The sequence below is a fragment of the Sphaerodactylus townsendi genome, linkage group LG09 (assembly GCF_021028975.2).
Source record: "Sphaerodactylus townsendi isolate TG3544 linkage group LG09, MPM_Stown_v2.3, whole genome shotgun sequence".
Taxonomy (NCBI): Eukaryota; Metazoa; Chordata; class Lepidosauria; order Squamata; family Sphaerodactylidae; genus Sphaerodactylus; species Sphaerodactylus townsendi.
Window position 1 is genome coordinate 86,812,654 of NC_059433.1, and position 26,655 is coordinate 86,839,308.

General features: G+C 39.6%; 1 protein-coding gene across 7 annotated transcripts in view; it reads right to left on the reverse strand.

Moving 5' to 3' along the window:
* The window catches only part of VPS13B (vacuolar protein sorting 13 homolog B), a 382,095-nt gene that overhangs the window by 320,471 nt on the left and 34,969 nt on the right, over window positions 1-26,655 (reverse strand). For 6 of the 7 annotated variants that reach the window (XM_048507301.1, XM_048507297.1, XM_048507302.1 and 3 more), the window contains exons 5-16: window positions 25,721-25,888; window positions 25,098-25,279; window positions 22,079-22,253; window positions 11,928-12,184; window positions 9,562-9,657; window positions 9,018-9,140; window positions 6,912-7,049; window positions 5,923-6,010; window positions 4,350-4,541; window positions 3,828-3,997; window positions 2,395-2,589; window positions 1,034-1,158 (exon numbers count right to left, since the gene is read on the reverse strand). In XM_048507301.1, the coding sequence (XP_048363258.1) occupies window positions 1,034-1,158; window positions 2,395-2,589; window positions 3,828-3,997; window positions 4,350-4,541; window positions 5,923-6,010; window positions 6,912-7,049; window positions 9,018-9,140; window positions 9,562-9,657; window positions 11,928-12,184; window positions 22,079-22,253; window positions 25,098-25,279; window positions 25,721-25,888 (1,909 nt within the window). Of the gene's footprint in view, window positions 1-1,033; window positions 1,159-2,394; window positions 2,590-3,827; window positions 3,998-4,349; window positions 4,542-5,922; window positions 6,011-6,911; window positions 7,050-8,576; window positions 9,141-9,561; window positions 9,658-11,927; window positions 12,185-22,078; window positions 22,254-25,097; window positions 25,280-25,720; window positions 25,889-26,655 lie in introns of those variants that run through there. The other variant, XM_048507304.1, reaches the window with a different exon arrangement.

Genomic DNA, 26,655 nt, shown 5'->3' on the forward strand with positions numbered 1-26,655 from the left:
GACCGAGTGCCCAAACTGCCACCCAAAACCCACTTATTTATTGCAAAGTGCCAACACGGCTATTTAACCTGAATACTGAGGTTTTAGTTTTTAAGAAACGGTTGGATCAGAGGCATGCGTTACTCGGGAGCAAGCTTGGTGGTTGTCGATGGTTTTGCTTTGAAGAAACCGTGCAACTCTCCCAATGGGTGAATCACTCAGAAGCAAGCCCCATTACCAGCAACTGAGCTTACTCCCAGGTAAAGGATCACACTTCAGTTCTTCACATGAAAATCTGTGGGGTTTAACAGCACTTAACAGGGTTACCTACACTGTTTCCCCAAAATTACGTCTTAGGTTTAATACTAATAATCGAGCCCAGTGGCCCAGGCCAGCCTAGATGTGTGTGTGGGGTGGGGGTGGGGGGTGACTCTGTTTGTGCATGCCCACAGAGAGAGCTCTGAGTGCCACCTCTGGCACCCGTGCCATAGGTTCGGCACCACTGCGGTAGGGTTTTCAAGACAAGAGATGCTCAGAGGTCGTTTGTCTCTACATAATGACCCTGAACTTCCTTGACAGTCTCCCATTTAAACATTAACCAGAGCTGACCCTGCTAAGCTTCTAAGATCTGGTAAGATCAGGCTAGCATGGGCCATCCCGGTCAGGGCATATGTAAATCCAATAACTAAATTCTGGTCATTCATTATTAAATCAGGATCCCAAATGTGAGTGCAGCATGACATTATTTGAACAGATATGAGAATTTTTGTGTGTGTGAGAAAGGGGGGAGACAATGTGAAAAGGAATAATAGTTGCATGCAAGTTGTGTGTCTTACAGTTTATATGTTACCTCCTCTTTAAGACAGAAACTAGGAGCATTCTGGGAAATGACTGTGAAGAAACAGAATCATGCACTGAGGTGATTTTAGTTCTGAAAGTCCATATTTAGTTAAATTCTTCAGAAATAAAATTAATGTTTGCTACATTTCTTGCCTTTGATCGAAATGTAGCCAATGCACGTGCTAATACTCTGCATTGAGCATCTAATACTCACCAACACTTTGGAAGCTGGAGCATTTTGCCATAAACAGCAGTGCTGAACGGGGGAACAACTGAGGCTGGTGAACTGTATGACCCATTCATATCCAGTGAAGACAGCCCTGCCTGAAAACCAAAGATCTGAAACAAATAAAAAGATCAAGCTATAAGAACAGTAAGAACAGAGCATGATGTTTTCATTTTTATACTAAAGCCAATCACTTTTTATTTTTAAATTGTATTTGACAATATGAATTAATTATCAGTGGGACAGCATGTTTCTACAACAATTAAGAACATCATGTCAAAGAAAAGATGGCCTACAGCAGGGGTGTCCAACTCTGGTGCGCCAGATGTTCATGGACTACGATTCCCATCACCCCCTGCCAGCATGGCCAATTGGCCATGCTGGCAGGGGCTAATAGGAATTGTAGTCCATGAACATCTGGGGCACCAGAGTTGGACACCCCTGGCCTACAGCATATTTAAACAACTGGCTCAACTAGCAAACCAACCCAAGTTCAGTAAATTTATTTTACCAATTGGCCATGCTGGCAGGGGCTAATGGGAATCGTAATCCATGAACATCTGGAGCACCAGAGTTGGACAGCATATTTAAACAACTGGCTCAACTAGCAAACCAACCCAAGTTAAGTAAATTTATTTTTTGTTTGCTGTAATTATTATTATTATTATTATTATTATTATTATTATTATTATTATTATTATTATTATGTTTGCTGTAATGATAATAATAATAAATAAATAAACATAATAAAAAATAATCCACACTTCCCCACTAAAGTGGGCTCAAGGTGGATCACAACAGATAAAATACATATCACATTAAAAACATGGTCATAACCTAAAAATTACAGTGTCTGCCAGTAATTCCTCAATAGTAATATCATATAAAAATTAAAGACATACACGGCCTGTTTAAAACAAAAAGCAGCAAAAAGGGGTGGGCTGGGGAAAAGCCTAGAGAAGGCAAAATGGGCAGGAGATGGAACACTTCAGATGGAAAAAACAACACTGTCATCAGACCACTGGTCTGACGGAACACAACAGTCTTGCAGGCCCTACAAAACTGAGAAAACTCTGTTAGGAGACCAAGTCTTCTGAGACAAAAAGTTCCACCAGGCAAGGACCACTACCGAAAAGGTGATGGCCCTCGTTGAGAACAACCGGATAATCTTTTGGCCAGGGATCTCCAGGAAGAGCACAAGTCCCCCGGGGGGGGGGGGGTTTACAGCAGGAGAGGTGGGAGAGAATCACACGTATTTAATTATTTTTGTCAGTAACCAAATATCTATATAAAGCTCTGGAATTCAGAGCTATTTTCAGTGCACTAAACTAATAAAACTGTTTTCTTACCTTCAGATAGCAGTGTGCATAACAGTAATGAAGTAAGTTATCAGATGGCTGGTTAAGGCTACTAACAGTCTGTACAAGCTGTTCAGCATACATTGGTAAGGAATGTTCCAAGACAATTTTGTCCACCAATATTCGAATACAAGGCAGAGGACGTAGAGACTGAAGACTGGTAGTACTTAGGAAGCTGCCTGAACTCTTCAGAGAAAATATTGGAAAACGAATAGACACCCATTTAAAATAACACAAATTTTAAAGAGAGGGGCATTTTCTAATTTGACTTTCAAAACATTTTGATACAGTTAATCTCTATACTCTATTTTGGTATCACTTTGAGATGTGCGCAAACGTATACACAAGTACAAATATAAAGTTATCAGAAAAGAACCATCTCTCTTCTTTCCACAGTTTTGTAGCCTTTCAGGGTTTTATGTTGCATGTTATAAATAAAACATTTTTAATTGCTCTAAAATAAATTAATTTATAAAAAGTTAGCTTGTATGAAATAAGCATTGGCCGTTTCCGAACGGGCATTTAATGGCGGCCTGGAGACGACAAAAACGCCGTCTCCAGGCCGCCATTCGCACAGGGGGCACAGCTGCATCGCAGCCGCGCCGCCCTCCCGCCGCGAAGCCGGTGTTTCCCCAGAGCGCTCGGAAGCGCTCTTGTTGGGGAAATGCCGCCTTGAAGCCGCTGCCGAGCGAACGGCAGCGGCTTCGAGACGCCTCCCCCCCTCCTCACTCCCGGCACTTACCTTGTCCCCGGGCCTCCGGCGCGTCGCCGAGGAACCTGGGGCACCGCTTCGCCCCCCCGCCGCTGGAGCAGGCGCGCAGGGCCAGGGAGGCGTGTCCCCAGGCCTCGGCGACATGCCGGAGGCCCGGGGACATGCTGGGTTGGCCTGGCGTCAGCACTCCGCAGCACCGGCTGCCCGGCTCTTTCTAGGACCGTTCGTGCCGACGGTCCTAGCGTCGTCGGGTCGGCGTCAAGAACGCCGACCCGGCCGTTTCCGCATTCATGCGGAAACGGCCATAAATTCATTTACTCTATTTCATTTATATCCTGCCTTTCTCCTCAGTAGGGATCAAAACCAGCTTACAACATTCCCCTCTCCTATCTTTTATACTCATGACAACCCTGTGAGGAAGGTTAAGCTGACAGTGTGTGACTGGCAGGGCCAGAGCAAGGGGGAACTACACCCGGGGCAGATGTGTGCCCTCCGCCCCCACCCGCCCTGGAACGTCCCCGGACTAGCCCATGCCTGGTTCATCAAGTGCCCGCCCCCCTTGGCGCTACACCACTGGTGACTAGCCCATGGTGAGCTTCCATGGCAAAACAGAGATTTGAACCTGGGTCTCTCAAATAATAATCCAGCACTCTAACCACTACACCATACTGTCACTACATCCCAAGTCAGATACCATACACATATATTTTACCTTTTGTCCCATGATTATAGGCAGCAAGTGGCACAGCAAATTAAATTCAGCCATAGGAACTGTAATAGTGCACTTCAGAATTGTAAAGCTGGTAATTCGAGTTGGAATATATTCATCCAAAATTGATATTTCTTCTGAATTTGGCATAGCTTGAGTTCCATCTACAAAATCTATAATTAGAGTTAAGTAAACGTAGCAAATGACCCAAATGAACATCTACTGCCACTTGCAGATATATCTCGCTTCTAACTGCTCTTCAAGTAACTGCCAATAGTAAATAAATAAATTACACAAATGAAGGAGCATATATAAGCAACATACACACACAACTACACAGTACAATCAAGCATTAATCTAACAGTAAAGCTGGCGGGAAATTTTAAAAATCTAAAGACTGACACTGGAGAGTTTTGGGGGTTTTTTAAAGGAACATTAGAAGCAGCAGGAAAAACCCCAAGGATAGGTTTTTTTTAAAAAACATCTATTTAACTTGTAAAACAAACAATAGTTAACACAACATACCTTGTTTAGATTTGCTATATGGCTCATATTCATGTTCTAGAGCACAAGCAATCATTTTCATAATCCTGTGCACTGCGCTGCTATCAAGTCGAAGACTGAGAGGGCCTACAATCAGACTTTTTGTAGACATCTCCTGAACACTGCCCAAGTCTTCAACCTTTACAGAAGACATTTCTGCTTGATTTCCACAACCTACAAATGAAGGATGTTTTCCAGATAATGAAAATAGGTTTTTTTTACCACCTGAAGGTGTTATACTAGCTACCCACAGTTCACAGGTTCCTCCAAAAAATGAAACATAACCCAATATGAAAGGTCACTAGGAAATTATCCAGTTGTTCCACTGGATTGACAGCTCATGAGTGCCACGGCTGCTTTGAACTTTACAATCAGATAACCAGTCAAAAGGCTACAAGTCCTAAGGCAGGAAAACGTCAACTAATATTAAACTTCTGACACCATTCCAGCAGAGAGATATTAACAACTGCAGAATCAGACAATGATTGCAGAAGCTGGGTGCCCAATCCAGGAGAAGAAAATAAATAATTAGATATTTTCCCCCCTACACACACACCATGGTGCTCTCAGGTGCTAAATGATTAGCTTGTTGCCAGCTTAGCTTTGAACCTCAGCAGTCCAGATTTATGGTGCACAGGGGCCCAGTCTGAAAGTTGGGACTGGGTAAGAAGTGAAATGACCATTAGTCCTGAATATGAATGGTACCCATACAGAAACAAAGCACTATTATATCTTCCCCATGCTCTAAGGGACAGTTTGAGTATGGAAAACTGAGGTCTACCTTGCATCATGCACTCCCTGACTCCAATCTCAATTCCATTCACTATTCTAAAATACATAGGCTGATAGGAACCTTGCCTCCCTTTTGCTATTTAAAAAGAGTTCCTTGAGACTGATGACTAATTAGGATCAGCAGAAGCACTTTTCCAAGAGTACATGCCACGGTGGAGACGTTTACTCAAGTTATCTTATGCACACTTACTTGAGAGAATGTGCCATGAAATCAGAGGGACTTACTTCCTAGTAAACAAGCTAGATCGAGCTGTCAACCTTATTGAGACACAGATGACTAGATAAAAGAGAGTGTATTCTTGGGAGGAAAGGATAACCTTTTATCAGCATTTTAATATCTGCCATTCATCCAAGGAGCTCAAGGCACCATTCCCCCCAGCCCATTTTATTCTGCAAGGCAAGTTTGGTCAAGACACAAGGAGTAGCCCAATGTCTCTAGTGTGTTTCAGCTATTTCAATTGGCTTTTCTTGGTTAAAGTGCAGCAGTCCAGCTTCTTACCAAGATTCAGAGCAGGTGGAGAAAGGTCTCATGAAGCCCACATTTTATTCCAGTCAGTCACATGGGATGTGATCAGAAATAAGAATTGGGGGAGCAAGTATTATAGCATTTTGATCTTTCTTTCAGCATTTCCAACAAGTAATTCTAAATATTTTAAATTAGGCCTTAAAGGTAAATTTAAGGACAGTCAGACAAGGACCAGGTGCCTCTGAAGAAGTCTTTGTTTCTGTTATTCAAGGAGAAAGCAAACAAAGAAAGAAGTACCTTTGCCACCGGTGCTTTCCATTGTGTACAGATAATCCATGTAGAAAGCCCCAAACCTCTGCATTCCAGCTATCTCTGTGTACATCTCCTACCAACAAAGCAAAGTAAATACAACTAATGTTCTGTTAGGAAAGAATCTTGAGATTACAACCTGATGGTATCAGAGCTATAACCAAGAACCGGAGAGATAGATGCTTGCTGGGTTTGCTCATGAATATATGGTAAAGCTTATCAAAACAAAAGCACAGAGGTTAGTCAAAGAATTCATCCTTCAGATAGCTAATGCAACATCTATACCTAGCCGCCACACAAAAGGGCACCAATAACTCTTCTGCGTCTTTTGTCCACCTCAGCAGCAACTACTGGTTAATTAGTATCTTTAGCAGAGCAAATAATCTCAATTTGACCTCTTACTCCTTAGTCAACCAGATGACTAAAGAAAATTTAAAATGTGAAGTTGTTGAATTAGAAGAGATTTTAGGAAATGTATCCAGAAACAGACCAGCTGTTATTTGAGATTTGTTTTAAAGTAACCCTCAAACCATGAGTAACATTTCCAAATGTGTAATAAAGAATTCAAACATGCTATTAATATACTTTAACAAATTAGATTCCTTCTACAGCCCAGGAGGTTTTCAGTATCTGTACCTGTTCTGAAAATGCCTCTTATGCATTTTTGTTCTATTCTGCTTCTGGACCATAGCCTCCAAAACAGCTTAGCCATGAATAAATGCCACTTAGCTCACTAAATCGTACAAACAGTCAAGGCCTCTATTCAATTAAGAAAAAAATAGAGATAAATTCAAATAACCTATTCAGACACAATTCTGAAGAGATTAACATGAAGACATTAAGAGGCAATATATTTTAAGGAGGAGTAGGCAGTGTTGAAAAAATAATGAGATCTACTGAGCACAATGTGGACAAAATAAACCATAGAGTATTAACATTAATGACCATAACCTAAGGTAAGGGGAAAAAAATAAGACCTTGTGAGCAGCTGCATCCAAAATGAAATCAGCACGAACGCCATTGTTTTCTGAACTTCTGTAATCAAACAGTGAATTGGTGAGATATGTCATCCCTTTTGTGCACAAATTTTCTCCGCAACTGAAAAAGTAGGCCTCCTAATGCAAAAAGGAAAGACAAAAGTGAGTTGAACACAGACACCAATCTAACATTATTCTGTATTTTTTACAGAGAAGAAACTGAAAGATATTAAGGGGAATTTGAAGCAGTGCATAATTCCCCTATATGTTTTTTGCCTGATAGTTTGAAAGAATTGTTAAAATAAACTAATTCAAAATGCTTCCAATCTAAGGCCAGCTATTCAACAGCTAACCAGTGTATTGATGAAAAAAGGAGCAATCGCAATTGTTTGCTTGGCAATGATGATACAAGGTAGCAGGGGTATACAAGGTAAATAACATGACGGTGTTCTATACATTTTTAGCATGATGTTCAATTTGGCTCTGGCGCAGCATGAAATGTTCGTAACACAACCATTTTCAGGGAAAAATTAAGCTTTTGAGGAGTGCACCCATTCTTCCGCCTTCAAGCCTTTCATTCCTTTTTACACTTGTTCCTAAACCCAATATGCTGTTCCGGTTTCATGCTGGAAATGTGGATCATCAAATGGTACACTTTTTCATCAGTGGTGGGTTTGTTCAAGAATAAAAATGTTTTGGACACAAATTCATAAAGAAGTTCAAAAAATGCTTAACATATCATTAAAATGTAAACCCAAATTGTACTTGTTGGGAATGTGTAGTAAAATAACAGACAAGAAGAAGAGTTTTCTATTTCAATACCTAACTACAGCAGCCAGATTAGTGCTTGCAAAGAACTGGAAAACCTCAAACATTCCAACTATATTTGATTGGCATTTGAAAATGTTACAGTTAATAAAGATTGCTGAAATACAAGGGAATGAAGAATTGAAAAAAACTTATAATTTAAAAAATCAGTGGGACCAATGGATTAAGTATCTAGAACAAAAATATACTGTCCAAAACATATTTAGGTTAACAATTTTATTTGATTATAATAAAGTATGTACAGATAGAAGCCAATGAATCTTACTTATAAAGATGTTAAATAGTCATATTATACTGCTGTAAGAAAACGAATGGTGGAAATTAAAATTGTATTTTTTTCTTTTTCTGTTTTTTTTCTTTTTTCACTTTTCCCCCCTACCTTAAGAAATATGAATGAAAAGAACACTGTAATGCTCTATTCAACTTTATTTTCAAGAAATCCCAATAAAGTAACCTTGGGAAAAAAAATATGCTGTTCCGTCCATCCCATTTGCAACGTTTCTTCTTCAATCGATAAGAAATCATGCAGTGAACATGATACTAGAATAAGGTGACCAGATGGTCACCTTTGTTATCCGGGACAAGGAGGGTGGTCAAGATAGGTAATGCGCGTTGTTGGAGCGCAAGATTTAGCTTGGGTCAAGCCATTTGTCAGCCCTGTCACAGGTATGCGGCAAACGGCGAAGCCCCAGAAGGCCATGCGCCTCTATGCTGCCAGACGTTATCGGGAGGTTTCCGCCGCGACTGCCTTAAGCTCCCCGGCAGTGCAGCAGCCTCCCCACAATCGGGACAATTTGTTTGACCCGCGGGACGGCTGGTCAGCATATACTAGAAGACAAATAATTTTTTATTGCCCCATGATGCCACTGGAAACAAAATCAAACATTTTGTCCTCAGTTTACATCAGTGTAGGGAGGACAAGTCCTAATAGTCAAGGTAGAAATGATACCCTGGTAACCTTCCTGAGAGACAGTACTCATCTTGTTACACTGTGCTGCAGAGATAAAGATTTGTGAATACTTCACACAATGTGTTTGTGAATACTTTGAGATGACTTTACACACAGAACGCTTTGCTTCCTTTTTCTTTTTCCTTTTAATTGAACCCTTCCATGAAATGACATGTTTTGAAGTCACTCTTACTACAAAAGTCTTTTGCCATGTTGTACAATGATCAGTGCCAGAGCAAAAAACTTAAGTGTGTCACGTGCGTGAAACAACTAAAAACACACTCTTCCCAGTTACAACGCATATATAAATTGATATAAATTGCACTTACTGCATCACTTCTATTCATGTTTTCTTCAAAATCTTTAATTCCCATAATTCCTTTAAGGCAAAGAGCTTGACAACCAACAAAGCCTATCTGGCAGTCAAAGAAGGGGCCTCCTCTCATGAGGACCTGTTCGGAGGGAAATGTAGCAGGCTTTAAAATGTTGTGAATTGGAAGCAGAAAACCATTTTAAAGTTGTGATCCAGTACGTAATTGGCATGCCTATCTAATCAAAATTACCAGGAGTTATTTTAATGTCCTTGTATATATAACTACTGTGGCTAATAGTTATGTTACTTAACCTGCACAATAAGGTATAAGAATCATAATGCACATTAGATTTGCAGACTCAGTACTGAGTGTTTAAGTAGCATAGCTGCATTCTAACAAAAGATCTACTCAAGTTATTACAGCTGTCCCAAAGAAGAATATATCATGAAGAATCAGTACTATAATTGCCTGTTCACTAATGATACTAATAAAAATATTCTAACAATAGTGCCAAAACATTTACAATAAATTAATATATGGGAAAAGTAATGAAAATTACCTCAACTGTAGTCCCTTCTTGTTCCCAGCGTATTATTTCTTTAGATTTTACCTTCTGTGGACTGTAATAACTACTTTCAGCTTGCATTTCAGTGAGCTGTGCAACAATTATGACAAATGTTTATCATTAGTCAACACTAGTATTAAATACATACAGGCCATCACTACTGTGTGGAACTGATGAATTTACTATTTGTAACTATGATTACACAGGAAACAGGTGCTTTAAAGCCACTGCAATACTGTATCCATTTTGGAAGAACTTAAAGAATTTTTATATGTATGACACTATTTTTTAAAAACAAAGCAGCATTTTTACTTAATATTTTTACTTGCATATATTATGCACAAGAAAGTAAGCTAACAGACACACATACAAATTAAACATCATTAATTTGCTATGTGTACATTTGTTACAACAGCACAGGAAATAATTCACAAAATAAATACACAAAAATACCGATGTTTTTGTGCATGTTCTTGTTGACTTACATAAGGCAGCAAGGAAAGATCAACAGTACAATTCACAGTTTAACATCGCTTATTAAGTAAGTGCACAATAAAGTATTGAAACAACACTAACAGCTCTTAGCGTTGCATGTTCCAACATCTTGAGCTGCTGAAATAAAACCTCTTAATTTTCATATAACATAAAATTCCAAGAAGCTCTCATTAGTTAGTTATTTCCAACTGTGCTGTGTGTACACATGGTGGCTGTTTGGAAGCAAAAGGCAAATGCTCAAGTAAAATGAGGGGAGGGAGGGACACTGTTCAGCTGTATGCAATTATTGTAGAGGAAAAGCAATTAATTGATTAAAAGAACTCAAACATTGCAAGAACAATTTTCGACATTATTAGGAAAATACTACATTTAATTTGGCATGATTTTTGTAGCTGGAACGGTATCAGCTATTCAGAATGCTAATGAAGAAACTTGACCTTATTTCTGACCAAAATATGAACCACAAATTAATTCCCATATTAATTCTTAGTATCTGCCTGAACAAATGGAATCTCCTAACATGTTTTCCCTCCTCTAAGTTCCACCATAATTTCTTATATGCAGTGCAAATATATAAAATGCAAGATGGTAGGATGTGGTAAAATTATTTTAATGCATATTCTAAATGAACGAGAATTAATACAAGGTCAAGCATAAAGAGTTCTACTTAATTCAACAGAAGACACATTTACATTAGCAGTTTATTACCAGATGTAATGGGGTTGCTACCTGAAATGCAAGAGTTCAAAATGTGCCATATTATATTATCATAAAATCAGCATTTAAAAACCTGCAATGTCCTTTCACATGTATTTCATGTAGACTCATCCTACCACCTCACTTCAAAGAATGACTGTAAAATCAGATACATACAGTGTAGTGAAGGAATTAAAACAATCCAGAGGTTCTTAAAAAAAACCCCGAATGGTTTAAGACAGTGAGAAAGAACGTCCTTCTCATAACTTCCCCACACAGTTGTACTTTGATCACTGGTGATTTATAATAGCTATATCCATCCTCAGAGTCCAATAGCTGGGAAAATTACTATTCAGCTAAATGGGTACAGTAGCTTTTTACAAATAGCCTTCCTTTGTCAAGCTATTCAGCACTATCTAAAAACCTTCCACCTATATCAGATCTTTCTATTCAATAAGTAGCTGTGGTTGTTTCAAGAGGGTAGCTGTGTTAGTCTGCAACAGAACAACTATGCGCAAATCTAGTGACACCTTTGAGACCAACAAGATTTCTGTGTGTAAGCTTTTGAGAGTCACTGCTCCCTTCTGTCAGAATTTAGTTGCAATGGAAATCTCTGAGTCCTTATATCCCAGTCAGAAGGAAGATGGGGTGCTACAAAGAAGAAACTCAGGATGTAGAGGTGCAACGTACATTGTAAGCTGTGATAGATTTGGGATAGGATGCAACAGCAGCTTTTCAAAAAGACGCTCAGTTAGTGAAAATTCAGCAAGAGTTTTATTTTCTGGGAAGGCTCTAACCTTTACTATCCAACTCAAAGATCTGCTTTACCATTACTTTTTTTACAGTTTAGATTTTTGAAATCTCGCATTAAAATTAACAATTTGATTTCCTTTTTTAATTATGAAAATCAAACATTGGTTCACTATCAAAAAGATAATTTTAATTAATATTCAAATATGATGTGGATGTTTCATCCCGTTCTACTTTAACGCAACATATATATTTTTTTCTATTTTAAAGATGGTCAGGCGCTTACAAGTATTAATCTGGATCTGTACCTAAAATGTATTTTCCCCATTATCAAAAGAACAAACACAGCCAGGTATCTAATGTTGCAGCTTTGCTGAGGGCTAAAAAACCCCCCAGTATACTGACATTAAAACGCTTACCTTGAATGTGACCGTGGCCTTCGTGCAGTAAAACCCAATAGAAACAACGGGGTCCTTAACTGTTGGTGATTTCTGCTGATCCGTTGCTGCTTCATCATCTGTTCCTGCAGAGTCTCCCTCTTCGTCATCATTGCCCACAATAGCAGGTACAAAAGACCAGGCCCAGGATACCCAGCCCTGCTGCTGGTCATCGTCTTGCTGAAGGTGAGATTCCGAAGAAGCATATTGCGTATCGTGGCCTATTTCATCCTCCAAACCTTTGCATTTAAAAATTAAAAAACAGGGATAGAAGTGTATTAGACCCAAACCTAGGAATATAAACTAATTAATTTCCATACAGACCCACATAATCGCTGAATTGTCTGTCAGACTGAACATGCTAGAGATGTAATTGTCATTTTTAAAAAGACAGTGTTCTTGTGCAACCCTTATCTCATACCTCTACCCAATAATCCTCTAAAGTATGCCGCTATCTTTCCTACTTAACTGCAGGTGGGGTTAGAAGTAGTTTTTCCCAAGGCTATAGTATAACTTTCAAGTCCAAACTTGTTGTTCATATATGTATGCAAGATAGTTCTTCGTGGCAAAATCTACTAGGGGAAATGTCAGCCCACAGAAAATCATAGTTCTTCTATCCACTGCAGTTATCACGTTCTTTGATATACTTCTGTCTTGCCTTTCAATAAAGACCTTCCAAAGTAACTAGAGCAGAAAAAGACAGCTGTACTCCAAGGTCAAACTCCAGTTATGGCAGCTACCAGATTAAGAAAAGTTAAAACGTTACCCATAAGGAAAATGAAATATAGTTTGCTTCTCTCATCCTTTGCACTTAACAGGGAAATATACCACAGTCAAAAATAAGACCCCTATTTTACATTGAGCCTTTCTTATATTTTACCTGAGAAGATCCTGAGAAGTCTATTCCTCCTCTCTCACATGTGAGGGATACTAATGAAAGAATAGGAGCCAACTTCCCCTTGCAACCAGTTCCTCATGTAATTATCTGACTAAAGGTCAAGAAATCACAGTAAGGCACATGGGCACACTATGAAAACAGAGGGCTCAATGCAAAAACAGGGTCTTTTTTTAATGCAGTGAATTTCCATGTTAAGTCAGAAGGGGGTGAGCAAAGAAAACCATGTTTAACTTCTCTTGAGTGAGCCAAATCTGCTCTTTAGAGTGGTGTGCCGACACACCAGCAGATCTGTCCTCCCAGGAGCACTTTCACTGGCAGAGGAATGATTGTGCCAGCATGCACTCCCCTCCCTCCCCAACACTGGAACAGAGTGCTGAATGCAACGCCAGCATCCTACAGCCACTGCCATTGCCAGCAGGCTAGTGGCATGGCCAGGGGAGGAGCCAACATTAGTCGACTCCCTCCCAGTCTTTGCCAGTGTTCTGTAGGCAGGCTCAGAGGCTTCTCGGCAGTGGGAAGGCTTTTTCACTTTGTAAGCCTGTATGGGAGTGGTGGAGTGGTGCCAGGTGGCGCCGTGGCCCATCACCTCCAGCAAAGATGGGGCTGTCCATCGGCTACAGGAAAATTGAAAGATTTTATCTCAATATTTAACAGCTATCTCTAATCTGCTTTGGGTGCCAGCATTACTTCAGCTGAGATTGAGAAGAACATAATACAAATATTTTTTAGGTGTTGGTCCCAAAGCTTTGGACTTTGCTCTGTGAAGCCTATTTGATCCTTGTGATCTTCTGGAGACTGGTCAAGGGTTTATGGTTAGCTGAGAAAGAGTCAGCATGGCTTTTGCAGAGGTAAATCCTGTCTTACAAACTTACTAGAGTTCTTTGAAGGTGTAAACAGGCATGTGGATAAGGGGGAACCAGTGGACATTGTCTACTTGGATTTCCAAAAGGCTTTTGACAAAGTTCCTCACCAGAGACTATTGAGAAAACTCAGTAATCAAGGAATAAGAGGGGAAGTCCTCCTATGGATTAAAAACTGGTTGAGAAACAGGAAGCAAAGGGTGGGTATAAATGGGAAGTTCTCACAATGGAGAGATGTAGGGAGTGGTGTTCCCCAAGGATCCGTTTTGGGACCAGTGCTCTTTAACCTATTCATAAATGGCCTGGAAGTAGGGGTGGGTAGCGTGGTGGCCAAGTTTGCAGATGATACCAAATTATGTAGGGTGGTGAGAACCACAAAGGATTGCGAAGAGCTCCAAGCGGACCTTGATAAATTAGGTGAGTGGGCTAAGAAATGGCAAATGCAGTTCAGTGTAGCAAAATGTAAAGTGATGCACACAGGGGCAAAAAATCCAAACTTCACATACAAGCTACAAGGGTCAGTGCTATCAGTCACAGACCAGGAAAGGGATGATTTGATCGCCTTAGTTGATATAGTTCCATAGTCAAATCCTCCAATGCATGGCAGCTGTGAAAAGGCAAACTTCTATGCTGGGGATAATTAGGAAAGGAGTTGATAATAAAAAAACTGCAAGGATTGTCATGCCCTTATATAAAGCCATATCGTATGCACCGCACTTCTTGAGTACTGTGGTCCAGTTCTGGTTGCCACATCTCAAAAGGATATTGAGGAGATAGAAAAAAGTGCAGAGAAGGCGCAACAAGGATGATTGAGGACTGGAGCGCAACCTTCCTTTATGAGGAGAGGCTGCAGCGCTTTGGGACTCTTTAGTTTGGAGAGGTGAGACGGCTGAGGGGGGATATGATTGAAGTCTACAAAATTATGCACGGCGTAGAAAATGTTGACAGAGAGAAATTTTTCTCTCTTTCTCACAATACTAGAACCAGGGGCATTCATTGAAAAATGCTGGGGAAGAATTAGGACTAATAAAAGGGAAAACACTTCTTCACTTCAACGGTGGATTGGTGTTTGGAATATGCTGCCACAGGAGGTGGTGATGGCCACTAACCTGGATAGCTTTAAAAGGGGCTTGGACAGATTTATGGAGGAGAAGTCGATTTATGGCTACCAATCTTGATCCTCTTTGATCTGGGATTGCAAATGCCTTAACAGACCAGGTGCTCGGGGGCAACAGCCGCAGAAGGCCATTGCTTTCACATCCTGCATGTGAGCTCCCAAAGGCACCTGGTGGGCCACTGCGAGTAGCAGAGAGCTGGACTAGATGGACATAAGATGTTCTTATGTTCTTATGATAGATTTGGCCCAATGGCTTCCTGTAGATTTTCAGAGTAAACTCTTCATTTTCTTTTCTTAGCATTTCAAGTGATTGGTTTTATTGCCATCCACTTGGATTTTAATTGCTGTTTTTACTTTTGCTACTTGTTACTTGGGTTTTTACCTAGGCTATATGCAGCTTCAAAAAATTATTGCTATGCTTATATAAACTAAGTGTGGCTTGGTTTGCTTTAAGCTTTGTAAGCTTCCATAAATAACATTTGGTAAAAGGATGGTTTGAAACATCCAAAATAAATGAATGTCGAAAATAAATATACAGGAAAAGCACCCATGGGGACTGGTAAGTCTTATCCTTTCACTTTTCTCCGTTAGTTAAAACAACAAAAAGCGCTGTGCTTCCTAACCAAATGAAGAGCTTGAAGTTTGTACTTTTGCAAGGAAGGACCTGTTGAAACTCTGGAGGAAATTCCTGGGGGGGGGGGGGGGAAACCAGCTTGATCAAGTGACTAATAATCCCTATAAAATTAGTTCAATATTCATGACACATTACCAGATTCTCTCAACCAGTATAGAGAACTGGGCCTATAAACAGACCCACTGTCAGCAAAACTAACATAGCACAAAACCTAATAGAATATTTCTATGCTGCCTCTTCACAGTCCTGCTCGAGGCAGCTACAATTAAAAACCATAGTGACCACCAGTTTAAAAAATGACAAAGAGCCTTCCTTGCCCTTTTAAAGACCAAGGGCAACTCCAAAGAGATCAAATTGCAGTAATCCAATGTGGATTTTATTAAGGCATGAATGACTTTTGTTCCAAAAACGACTACAGGTGGTGAGGCAGTCTAAAGTGCTAAAACACACTCCTCAAAACCTTAACTAATTGCCTTTTGGGAAACACAGTTAGATCTAAACTGTCTCAAAAACTACTTAAGTCAACTTAGCAACATTTCCATCTTATTTAAACTAAGCTTCCATTTCTTTATCAGTCTATATTCAAACCTTCAGTGTCACCAAAGTCGATTAGGAGTTTCTACTCCTCCCTAGAAGTTGGCGGATATTATAGTATGCTATCAACAAATCAATGGCCCTGCACTCCAAATCTTCATATAAAAGCTCATACAAAAGTTAAAAAGCACAGGAGGCAAAATGGAACCTGCAGAACTTTGCCAATAGTTAAGCATTCCCCTTGTACCACTTCCCTAGCTCTGTAATGCTGGGAATATACAGTCACTACAAAATCATAATAACAGTCTTCAATCCCATCCAGAAAAAGATCAGCAACTTCAATCCCATCCAGAAAAAGATCAGCAACTTTTAGGCTATTACAATGTGCGATAGAAGATCATGGGTTCAGTTTCAGGAGACTGTGAGGGCAGATATTAATACAGACATTTATATTACATTCAGACATTTGAAAAACTGGTTATTTTTAAGCAATACTTAATATTCTTGCTCCAGTAAAAACATTTAAAATCAGCTCTTAAAGCTAACATTTAATTCATATTGTCTGATCTGTAAATCCTCTAGCTCTCTATAATGTTTAAAACTCTTCAGAGCCTAAAAATCAATTTGGGAATTTGGAAGGATAGCAAAATTAATTAAAAAACAAAAACATAGAGAGGGGGGAAGCCAGCTCCGCCTACATCAACATTTCAGTTGCAAATACCTTTTTCAACATCTTCAGTTGTTGAATAAAAGATGAGCTCTGACAGCTGAATATTTTACAGTGAGATTTAGACCATGAACAACACCAAAAGAAAAAAAATCCACTACTGAACACAGCTGTCAACATAGTGAAAGACTGCAGAATTAAAATCCACAGAAGAATCCCTACTTAAAGAATGTATGTAGGAGAGAAAATGACATTTATCAAGAAGTCAGAATTCACATGTTGAACACGGAACTGTTCATATGAAACCATTTTTGGAATAACAGAAACTGCTTAAGGGACTGTGTTTTATGCCCATTTAAAATAAACGTTTAAAAATATTCCTCCCTATTTTAGCTTATAACTATATGAATGCAGAAGTGAACACAAAAGAAAATAAATCGCAAACAAAAGAAATAAGTTTTTAGCATCAGAAATATACCATTTGGATTTGGATAACTGTGTAACACCAAAACCACATCCCTAACAAGTTCTGTGATATAAAACATAAGGGCAAAATCCCATAACTTATGTGATCAGCTTTTCACACGGTTGTTAACACAAGCTGGACCCAAGCTTTGGCAGCCTTACAGGCACAATCTTAACATAAGGATTAACTGTTCTTGAACAATTTCAAGTATATTATGTCCAAATAAGACTCTGTCAATAGCGGAAATGCTTTTTTGTTCTTCTTTTCTCTCCTTTAATACGATGACCACTGTGTGTAGATGTGCGCACGGTCTAAATCCACAGAGTACTGGCAATGTAGAGCAGTTTGTAGAATTCTCAACTAAGTTGACAAAAGTTGTAATACCTTTTTTCAATTTTATGGAAGACAACTGCAAAGAAAAAATAAATCCACATGACGCACACAAGAAAAATGTGAATTTTGTAATTGGGCAATTAGTGTGATGATTTAATGTTTTTGCTAGAAAAAAAAAGTTGCACATCTCTAACTGTTGTTTACTGAGTGGTCTTCTGTGAAGGCAGGCATAGGGGTGGAGGGGGAACTGCTCGGGCACAGGCCAGCCAGCGAGATTCAATTTATAAGCTTGCTCCTCTCTCAGTTCTTGTATCACCACTGTGGAGCAGCAGACAGTCTCCTATATTGCAGTCCACAGTGGGGACAGCAGGGAGGGACATGCGCCTGCGCAAAGCCCACTCAAAGAACAACAATTACAAGTAAGAGCAGCCCGGTTTTCATCTTCGTGGCTTCTGTGTAATCCCACAATGGGAGCAAACTCAGTTTCTAAGGAGGTGGGTGTTTGACTGCTCAACAAAATAACATTTGAAGAACAGCTCTCCCAACAGCTGCCTCATTCCTGGAGTCCATTTCCATGAAGTGGTGCCTAATGAACATGAAAGGTATTGACCAGGTTGCTGCCCTGCAGATCTCTCAGAGATCAGATTTGGAGCGGAAAGCAGCACAGAAAGCTTATACCCTAGTAGAATGGGCTTTGAGCTATACAGGAAATTCAACTCTCACCATGTCATTTTGATAGTAGAGGTCACCCATCTAGAAAGGGATTAAGGTGAAACAGCCTTCACTACCTACTATGGCCATAAAATTAGAAATGTTAAGGTCCAGTAGCTCCGATGATGAGATTTTTCTGCTAAGCATATCTACTTTAAGTCCCTCTTTGTTCACAGGGGATGAATGAGTGCCCTCTCTGTGTCACTTCATTCTTCACAGAACTTGCTGAAGGTTGGTGGAATAAAAAAATCACACCTTCCTGCTTCATTCTAAAATGGTTTCTAACCTTTCTGTTAGAAGCGTGGCCTAATGCTGGTTTAGACCAATTGCCATTCCCAATATCTAGAACAGGGGTCTGCAACCTGCGGCTCTTCAAATATTCATGGACTACAATTCCCATCAGCCCTGCCACTTGGCCATGCTGGCAGAGGCTGATGGGAATTGTAGTCCATGGACATCTAGAGAGCTGCAGGTTGCAGGCCCCTGATCTAGAATCATGGGTAAGGCTATTGGATCATTGTCAGCACTCCATAAGATATTCATTATTGGACTCAGTGGTCATGGATTTGAAGTCCCATAATTTATACTGAGTGTTTTTGCCATGCAAATGAGTTGATCCGAATAAAGTCTCACATCCTCTGTTGGTGGAATCAGGGCAGGATTCCCCACCACATAATCTGCAGATGGCATGAAAGCACTATCAGAGTCATCTCCTGAGATCTGCAGAGCCCGTTTCTCTGAATCCAGCAGTGGGGGCTCAGAGTGGGTTGGAGGTGGCATCTGAGATGCTGTCATCAATAGACCTCCAGGCTGGTAGCATTGAACCTGTAGAGCTCACCACAGAACTGGTTGCATATGGTTCCAGTGGGCCCAAGGTAGCATGCACATCTTGTTACACCTGCAAGGACCTTGAAGATACCATTGTGCACTCTTCAAACTGTCTGGGAATGCCTGAGAGTGGTGGTGAGACATGCCTTGATGAAAAGGTTTAGTCGACATCAAGGTGAGAGTCTCACATCATCATCATCAGATGACTGAGTGCCCCTATCTCCCAGAGCTGGAGATGAGGTACAAGGTTTTTTCACCTCCGGAGGCGAGAGGGATCAACGTCAATGTTTGGCCACAATGCCAGATTACCAACTTCAAGGAGGTGATGGTATTCAACATCGAGAGGATGAAGTTGTTGGCGTCGAGGAGACAGTGCACTGAGACCAAGGGAGGAGTCTTTATGAAGATGAGAAGATGAATGTCAATGCCAAGGTGACAGAGATGGAGATCAGCATTGAGCTGAGGTAAGTGAGGTACTTGGTGGAGAGAATGACAGCTGGTAATGCTCTGATTTTTTATCTGAGGGTTTTGACTTAGGTTTTTCTTTGCCTTATTTGCTGGTGGCTCAGATGTAGCCTTTTGCTCTTAAGTAGGAGGGACTGAGAGAGATGTTGAAGCTACTGCAACCAAAGCCATGGAAGGGATACAGGCTCTTTTTTCACTCTTTTAAATTATTTAGACAAAAAGCCAGTTTGACCAAAAACATGTTAGAATTGGAGAGAACTTTACTGGTATTCTGCTTGCATTAGAGTACAAATCAGTATGTACACAAACCCCGGAGTATCACCAAGTGTTTTATAGGGTGGAGTTGGCTCCATCCATCCACCAAGCTTCGTAACATTTACCTCTACATGATAAATAATGACCCATACCAAGTCCCATTGTTTACAAAATGCCTTTTCTATAAGAAGAGAAAAATAAGAAATAGCCTCTCAAGTTCAAATATGAATTTAACCAATTCAATCTGTTAAATGCAGAATGAACTAGGAATAAATACAATAGTTTGTTTTTTTAAAGTTAGAATCAGCACTGTAGAGACAGAGTGTCAAACGAGGATCTGGAGACCCAGATTCAAATCCCCATTCAGCCATGATGCTCACTGGGTAACTTTGGGTCAATAATTTCTCTCTCTCTTCCTAAACTGCCTTATTAGTTTTGCTAGTTTTCTGTGAAAATAAAATAAAGCAGTGAAAATAAAGCACAGTGTCTTGGGCTATTTGGAGAAAGGAGAAGATAAAAATGTAGATAGATAAGTAAGTCAGTCAGTCAGTCAAAAAACAAATACTTGGAACCAAGAATTGCAATGCAAATGCATTGTGATGTGTCTTGGAAGTTAGAATTTTTCAGGATCTTTGCCTCTCTAGAATAAGTGGGCAAAATGAACCAAGGTTCTGACTCTGTAGAACTAATTCAAATATTCAACTTAATCACGAAGTAAATTCGACTCTATGGATGTGGGCAGGCAGGCTTTTGAAAACGCCATTGGTTTTACTCATGGTAGCCTTAATTGTATGCCATCTTTGGAAAGAAGCATAAGCTTCTTGTGGAAGAGTTCTTCAGTTGTCTTCCATGTTCTCAGAAATATGATAGCCTAAAGCATTGCTGAAATCTTGAAAGCTGATGCAGATTAATTGCCATGTTTTGACATAGGAATTAAAAATAATCCTTACAGTTCCTATCATGTTCCACTGTGAGACAACCAGTTAATTTTTGCTAATTCAGTGGATCTTTTATGGGGGGATTTTATAATAATGTGAACTTTTCTCCTCGTAAATGTTGCTATAGAAGCAGCAAATCCTTTGATTCTGCATCTGGGCTATAATTCTGGGTAAGACAGGAAAATGTCTGCATTATTCATGGCTACCATACATGAGTGTGGTTGCCAACCCATGCAGCAATTTTTATATTGCATGGAAGTTATAGTTTTTAAAAAATTAGGAGTTATATTTTATCCAATCTGAATATTTGCAGCTAAATTACACAAAATGGCCGATGCCTTGAAACTAGTATTGCTCTAATATATTTACTATGAATGAATTTTGAATTTAGAATGGTTGATCACATGTTTTTCAGAACTGGGTATGGCCAGGTGGACTCCCATTTTCTTCTAAAAGTTACATAATATAAATGGCATCTATTTGGCCATAGGCAATATCTTTAAATCTAGCATCAATCAACTCTTTAATTTCAACTTAATTACTTTTTGTTAGTTTTTCAGAAGAAAAACTGATGAATTTTGGGGAATACTAAAAATTCTATGAAATATGTTGGGGTGGAAATGAGTTAAATGTTTATTAACACACATGAAAATACCTCGGGATCCCCCCCCCCCCCCCCCCCACACACACACTTTTACAAGGGAAAAATCTGAAAATTTGAGGCAGCCTAGAAAAAATAATAAAATAGATTTTTTTTCTTTTGGAATTAGTAAAATGTGCTAACATAACAGAATAAGGCTTAGCCAACTTCCATTCTCTCATGTTTTAGTGGATATTTGCACGTTGGCTTGTAGAATAGTTAGGCATCTGCACTTTTATGTTCCATAAAATGCAAATTAATACAATTTTATACTTTTAAGTTATACATGATGTATTTATGTTGTTAAAGCTGTAAATAAGGTTTAAGTTTTATAAGAATGTAACTATTGCATATATTTCAATTATTCCCAAAATCCCCTCCCCCCCCAAATTGGGGTTTTTTCCAATTTAAATTTTTTTGGAGATCTTGCATAATTTATCTACTTATACTGGCATAGCTCTTCCATCCTAGCTCTACTACAGAATATTCTGTAACTGGAGATTCCTGGAAATTTCTAAATGGATTTTGAATTGTCATTCTTTTTGATAGAAGTTCAACTCTTATGTTAGAACATAGAAACACAGAGCTGGAAAGGACCTCAAGAGTCATCTAGTCCAACCCCTGGGTCAACGCACACCATTAAGTTGTAAGTATTGCTTTAAAAAGTTAAAAACGCACCTACACATTTCTCAAGAGTTCCTGGAACAAATAGTCTGAACTCTTACATTCAAGCTAACTTTAAAAAAATACTTTTAGAGGGATATAAGGAAATGCAATTTATATTTACCTGAGATAGTCCCCAAAACATCCTTAGTGTGACAAACCAAGTCTTCATTTTCTCCATCTTTAAAACTGCCTATTTCTCCATAGTATAGTGCAATCCCAAGTTGCATTATGCGAATAAACATAGGAAGCTGTTGATCAGTAATAGATAATTTCAAGCTTTCAACCAAAGTATGTATCTGCAAAGACAGAGAATAACACAAGCAAGATTGTTATAGCTTTTTCTTCACAACAACACATGGTTACTCAGAATTCTGTACATGTTGCCATGAAGTCTCCAAATTCACCGGCCTCTCTTTCCCCTTCCATCTAAGCTCTGCCAGCGTTTTCTCTGGAAGTCAGCTTAAATGCAGCTCGTGCCATCTTCATGACCAAGACTAAAAGCCTGAAGAGAAGTAACAAGATTGGACACCACTACGCAAGATCTCATTATAGTCACAGCGTCACCCTTAGACATCCAAACTTACCTGGCACTGGGGTGTTCATGCCATTAATGAGAATTGCTCTACAATTATTTTTTGGAAAGTATTATTATTGTATTAAAGTGTAACATAGAAGGAAGTGTTTTCAGGCACAGAAGCTGAAAGTAAAAATAAGTTTTCAGGCATGGAGCTGAAAATAAAAATAAAGCCAGCTGCGTGTGGCACTTTGAAAGGAGCAGTGAAGGAACTTCCATTGCTATAAAAGATCATTACTGGGCAGAGGGGTGCTTCTTTGCTACTGGTGACTTGGTGAGTGCTTTTGTGGAATCCTGATAAGAATCCAAGATGAACTGAAATTTGTTTATTTTTACTTCATTTACACTACACTTTTCTCCCCTATGAGGATCTAAAGTGGCTTGCAACATTCTCCCTTTCTCCACTTTATTCTCTAAACAACCCTGTAAGGTAAGTTAGACTAAGGCTGGCCCAGTGTTACCCCCAAGCTTTCGTAACAGAATAGGGGTTCACAACTAAGCCTCCTCAGATCCTAGTCTGACACGCTAACCACTATACAACATTCTAATCACTATATAGTGATGCCCACATTTCTTTTTTGAGAGGCAGGGAATTTTCCAAATTACATCAATAGGAATACATGGCCACCAATAAAGGTAAGCTTATAGTGTTTAATTACATTGATCTGACAAACTAATTTGACATGCATTTTACACTAACCCAAGTTCATTAAAACCATCTCTGTAAATAATGAAGTAAAAGAAAGCAAAGGCTTCATTATTACAACCACAATACCAATTGACAATAGTGAACGTTATGTCAATGTTTCCATTATATGCTGTCAGAAGTTTGCAATTCTGCCATGAAAAATTTGCTGTCTTGGCATAAACCTTGACGATCGGGTCTATGGCTGTACTTCAGTTCTAAATTAAAAACAAGAACTTGACTGTCGAAGGCTTTCACGGCCGGAATCACTTGGGTGCTGTGTGGTTTCCGGGCTGTATGGCCGGGTTCTAGCAGCATTCTCTCCTGACGTTTCGCCTGCATCTGTGGCTGGCATCTTCAGCTGAAGATGCCAGCCACAGATGCAGGCGAAACGTCAGGAGAAAATGCTGCTAGAACACGGCCATACAGCCCGGAAACCACACAGCACCCAAAAGAACTTGACTATTTTTTAAAAGGGGAGGAGCAAAATTTAGCATTCAGATTGCACTCACCAAACATATAACACAAGAATGTCTTAAACATATCGGAGCTTATGTCAACCATGATTCTTTTGGATGGATGGATGGATGGATGGATGGATGGATGGATGGATGGATGGATGGATGGATAGAGATGGATGGACGGATGGATGGATGGATGGATGGATGGATGGATGGATGGATGGATGGATGGATGGATGGATGGATGGATGGATGGATGGATGGATGGATGATGGATGGATGGATGGATGGATGGATGGATGGATGGATGGATGGATGGATGGATGGATGGATGGATGGATGGATGGATGGATGGATGGATGGATGGATAGATAGATAGATAGATAGATAGATAGATAGATAGATAGATAGATAGATAGATAGATAGATAGATAGATAGATAGATAGGGGAGGGAGGGAGGGAGGGAGGGAAAGGGAGAGGGAGAGGGAGAGGGAGAGAGAATTATTATACAGATACTTAATTTACAATAAACATAAGAGCGTCAGTAGACAAGTTGAGAAAAGCAAGGCAATTCAAAGATTTGCCACACAAGCAATTTGATCAGAACTGCACACCATTAAATATCAAGGTACATAGCCCAAACCAGAAAGTTTAAGAGAACATAAATTTATCATTACAAGCTGATACGGACACAGTGGAAAATACTGCCTTGTAGATTAGAAAGAACTGTTTATGAACTTCCTATGGCAAACCAATCAGGTCTGGGTCCTTTCAAGCCCTTCCCTGGGATCCCAGTAAGGGAAAGCAGAAGGTTCAGTTACACCCAGGGCTTCCTTGTGTCTGTTCCCCGTTCCTCTCTATAGAATGAGAATCAAACAGGGAGTACTTCCTTTGTCCATGCTGGCAAGCTGTAGCAACCTCACACCCTTGCTACTGTTCTTGTGATGCCTTCATGTCTCGCCCTTCCCCTTCTGCCTTTGCAACCAGCCAGACACTTGAACTGGCACTGCATCTGATAGCTAGCATTGAGTGGCTTGGAAGGCTAGCCTCCCCACACTTTTCCAAGAGCACAGACCTCATCCATTGCCACTACCTAACCATTGCCTATTCTGGTATTTCAACAGTTTTCCATCAGTAACATCTTTGGAGCCAGAGTCATGTGCTGCAGTATTCTCTGGATACTCTGAATATCAAATCACATTCTGCACATTTCCATCTATGGAAATGCTCCAAGGGATCCTAGTTTAAGGTTCTGGCTACTGACAACAATAAAAATGCTTGATTCTGGGTTCACAAATGAGTGATCTTCTGCAAGGCAGAATAGAAATTCATCCCTTATCCAAGGTCCCCTTTCCCCCTCAAGGTATATATTAAGTTATTTACACAGGAAATTTGAAACAAATCTAGAAATGTACTTACTTTGATAACAGATGGCATCTTAGAATTAAGATTATCGTAAGTGAAGTGCAGACGAGTCCTGAATGAACACTTGTAAAGTAGGGGATCTTGATAAAACTCAATTTTGCCACTAGCATTCCTCTTGTCTAAGCAAACTGTGCAGTCAGAAAAATTGATCACCTTCCTCAGTACCATATCCGTTGCTTGAAAAAGAAAAACATTAGTTTAATTAGTTTAATATTAGTTTAATTTACTTATTAATACATTTGTGTATTTGGCTCTCCCCCGTCCTCATCTGGTATCACTAGATCATATTGGTTCTTTTCAAAACCAGCCTCCCTACAACAACATATTCTGAAGTGGCATGTGCATTACTGAGGAGACCACACTAGCAAAGAAGCAGGTATTCATTCTACTTCTGCAGAAACTATAAATCTCCCAGCTTCTCTGTGAGTCATTTTCCATTCAAAGTCCAAAAGAACAGAAGCTCAGAACAAAGCTTTCATCGGAATCCGAGCAACCTAGTCAATAGGTCAAGATTCTCCTTGGTCCATCTCCTCTGCTTTCATTTCAAAAACTCTTCCTGCTCAATCTTCTAATGTGCCTATTCAGTAGCATCATTTAATATTCAACAGACTGCTTACCTGATATATCCATAAATGCCCGATCCCAAAACTCATCCACCGTGTAACATTCCGCTGAAGTGATGTTGACTGAAAGAACAATATCATCCTCAACATACTTGAGTATGAGATTATTGATGACAATGTTGACGTTGTTTATGACCCGCCAAATTAAACTCTGTACGTAGCCTAAAAAGAAAGCATGAAATTATTCAGCCCTCTGTTTGAGAAGTCCGTGGTAGAATACAAAACGGAATGCACTAAATCTGGCAACATAAAACTACCATACTTACTGAAACCCTGATTCACTTAACAATCAGAAGCACACAGACTCCTTGACATGTGATTATGTGATTTTACTAAACAGTGAACAAATGGGTAAAACAGTAAAATTTTAAACTTTTCCATTTAACAATACAAACAGAAAGTGATAAAAAAATACCACAAATCAATCCATATAAAGATGCACAGAAGTATTTCATAGAAATAGAGAAGACAGCTTTACAATTTATTCTGCAAGTAAGCCACCCATCAGTGGACGTTAGCTGTTGTTCCAACTAGCAGAAAGTATACAGTGCTGCATGTATCACTCAGCAACAGCAAGATAATCCCCACTGCCCGGATGCATCAGTGGAGAAGTAGTCCATGAGTGCATATTTCCTCTCCCACAGCATAAACATATACATAAAGCAAGCAGGGAATTTAGTATGCATGAATTTGGAAAGTCAACCCTACTGTAAAAGACAATGTTCTTAATATTCATTTTCATGTGAATGCCCCAGCAGGAAAAAGTGACCTCCAGTGATTATACTGACATTACACTTTTCATACTATTTTTATCCAAGGAGCATTGTTTTGCCCCTGATTCTGAAGAAGAGGCTCATGAAGAGAAAATGAAAATACTAAAATAGCTACAGGAGTTCTATTCAGGTAAGATTCCCTAAGTCAAACTGAAT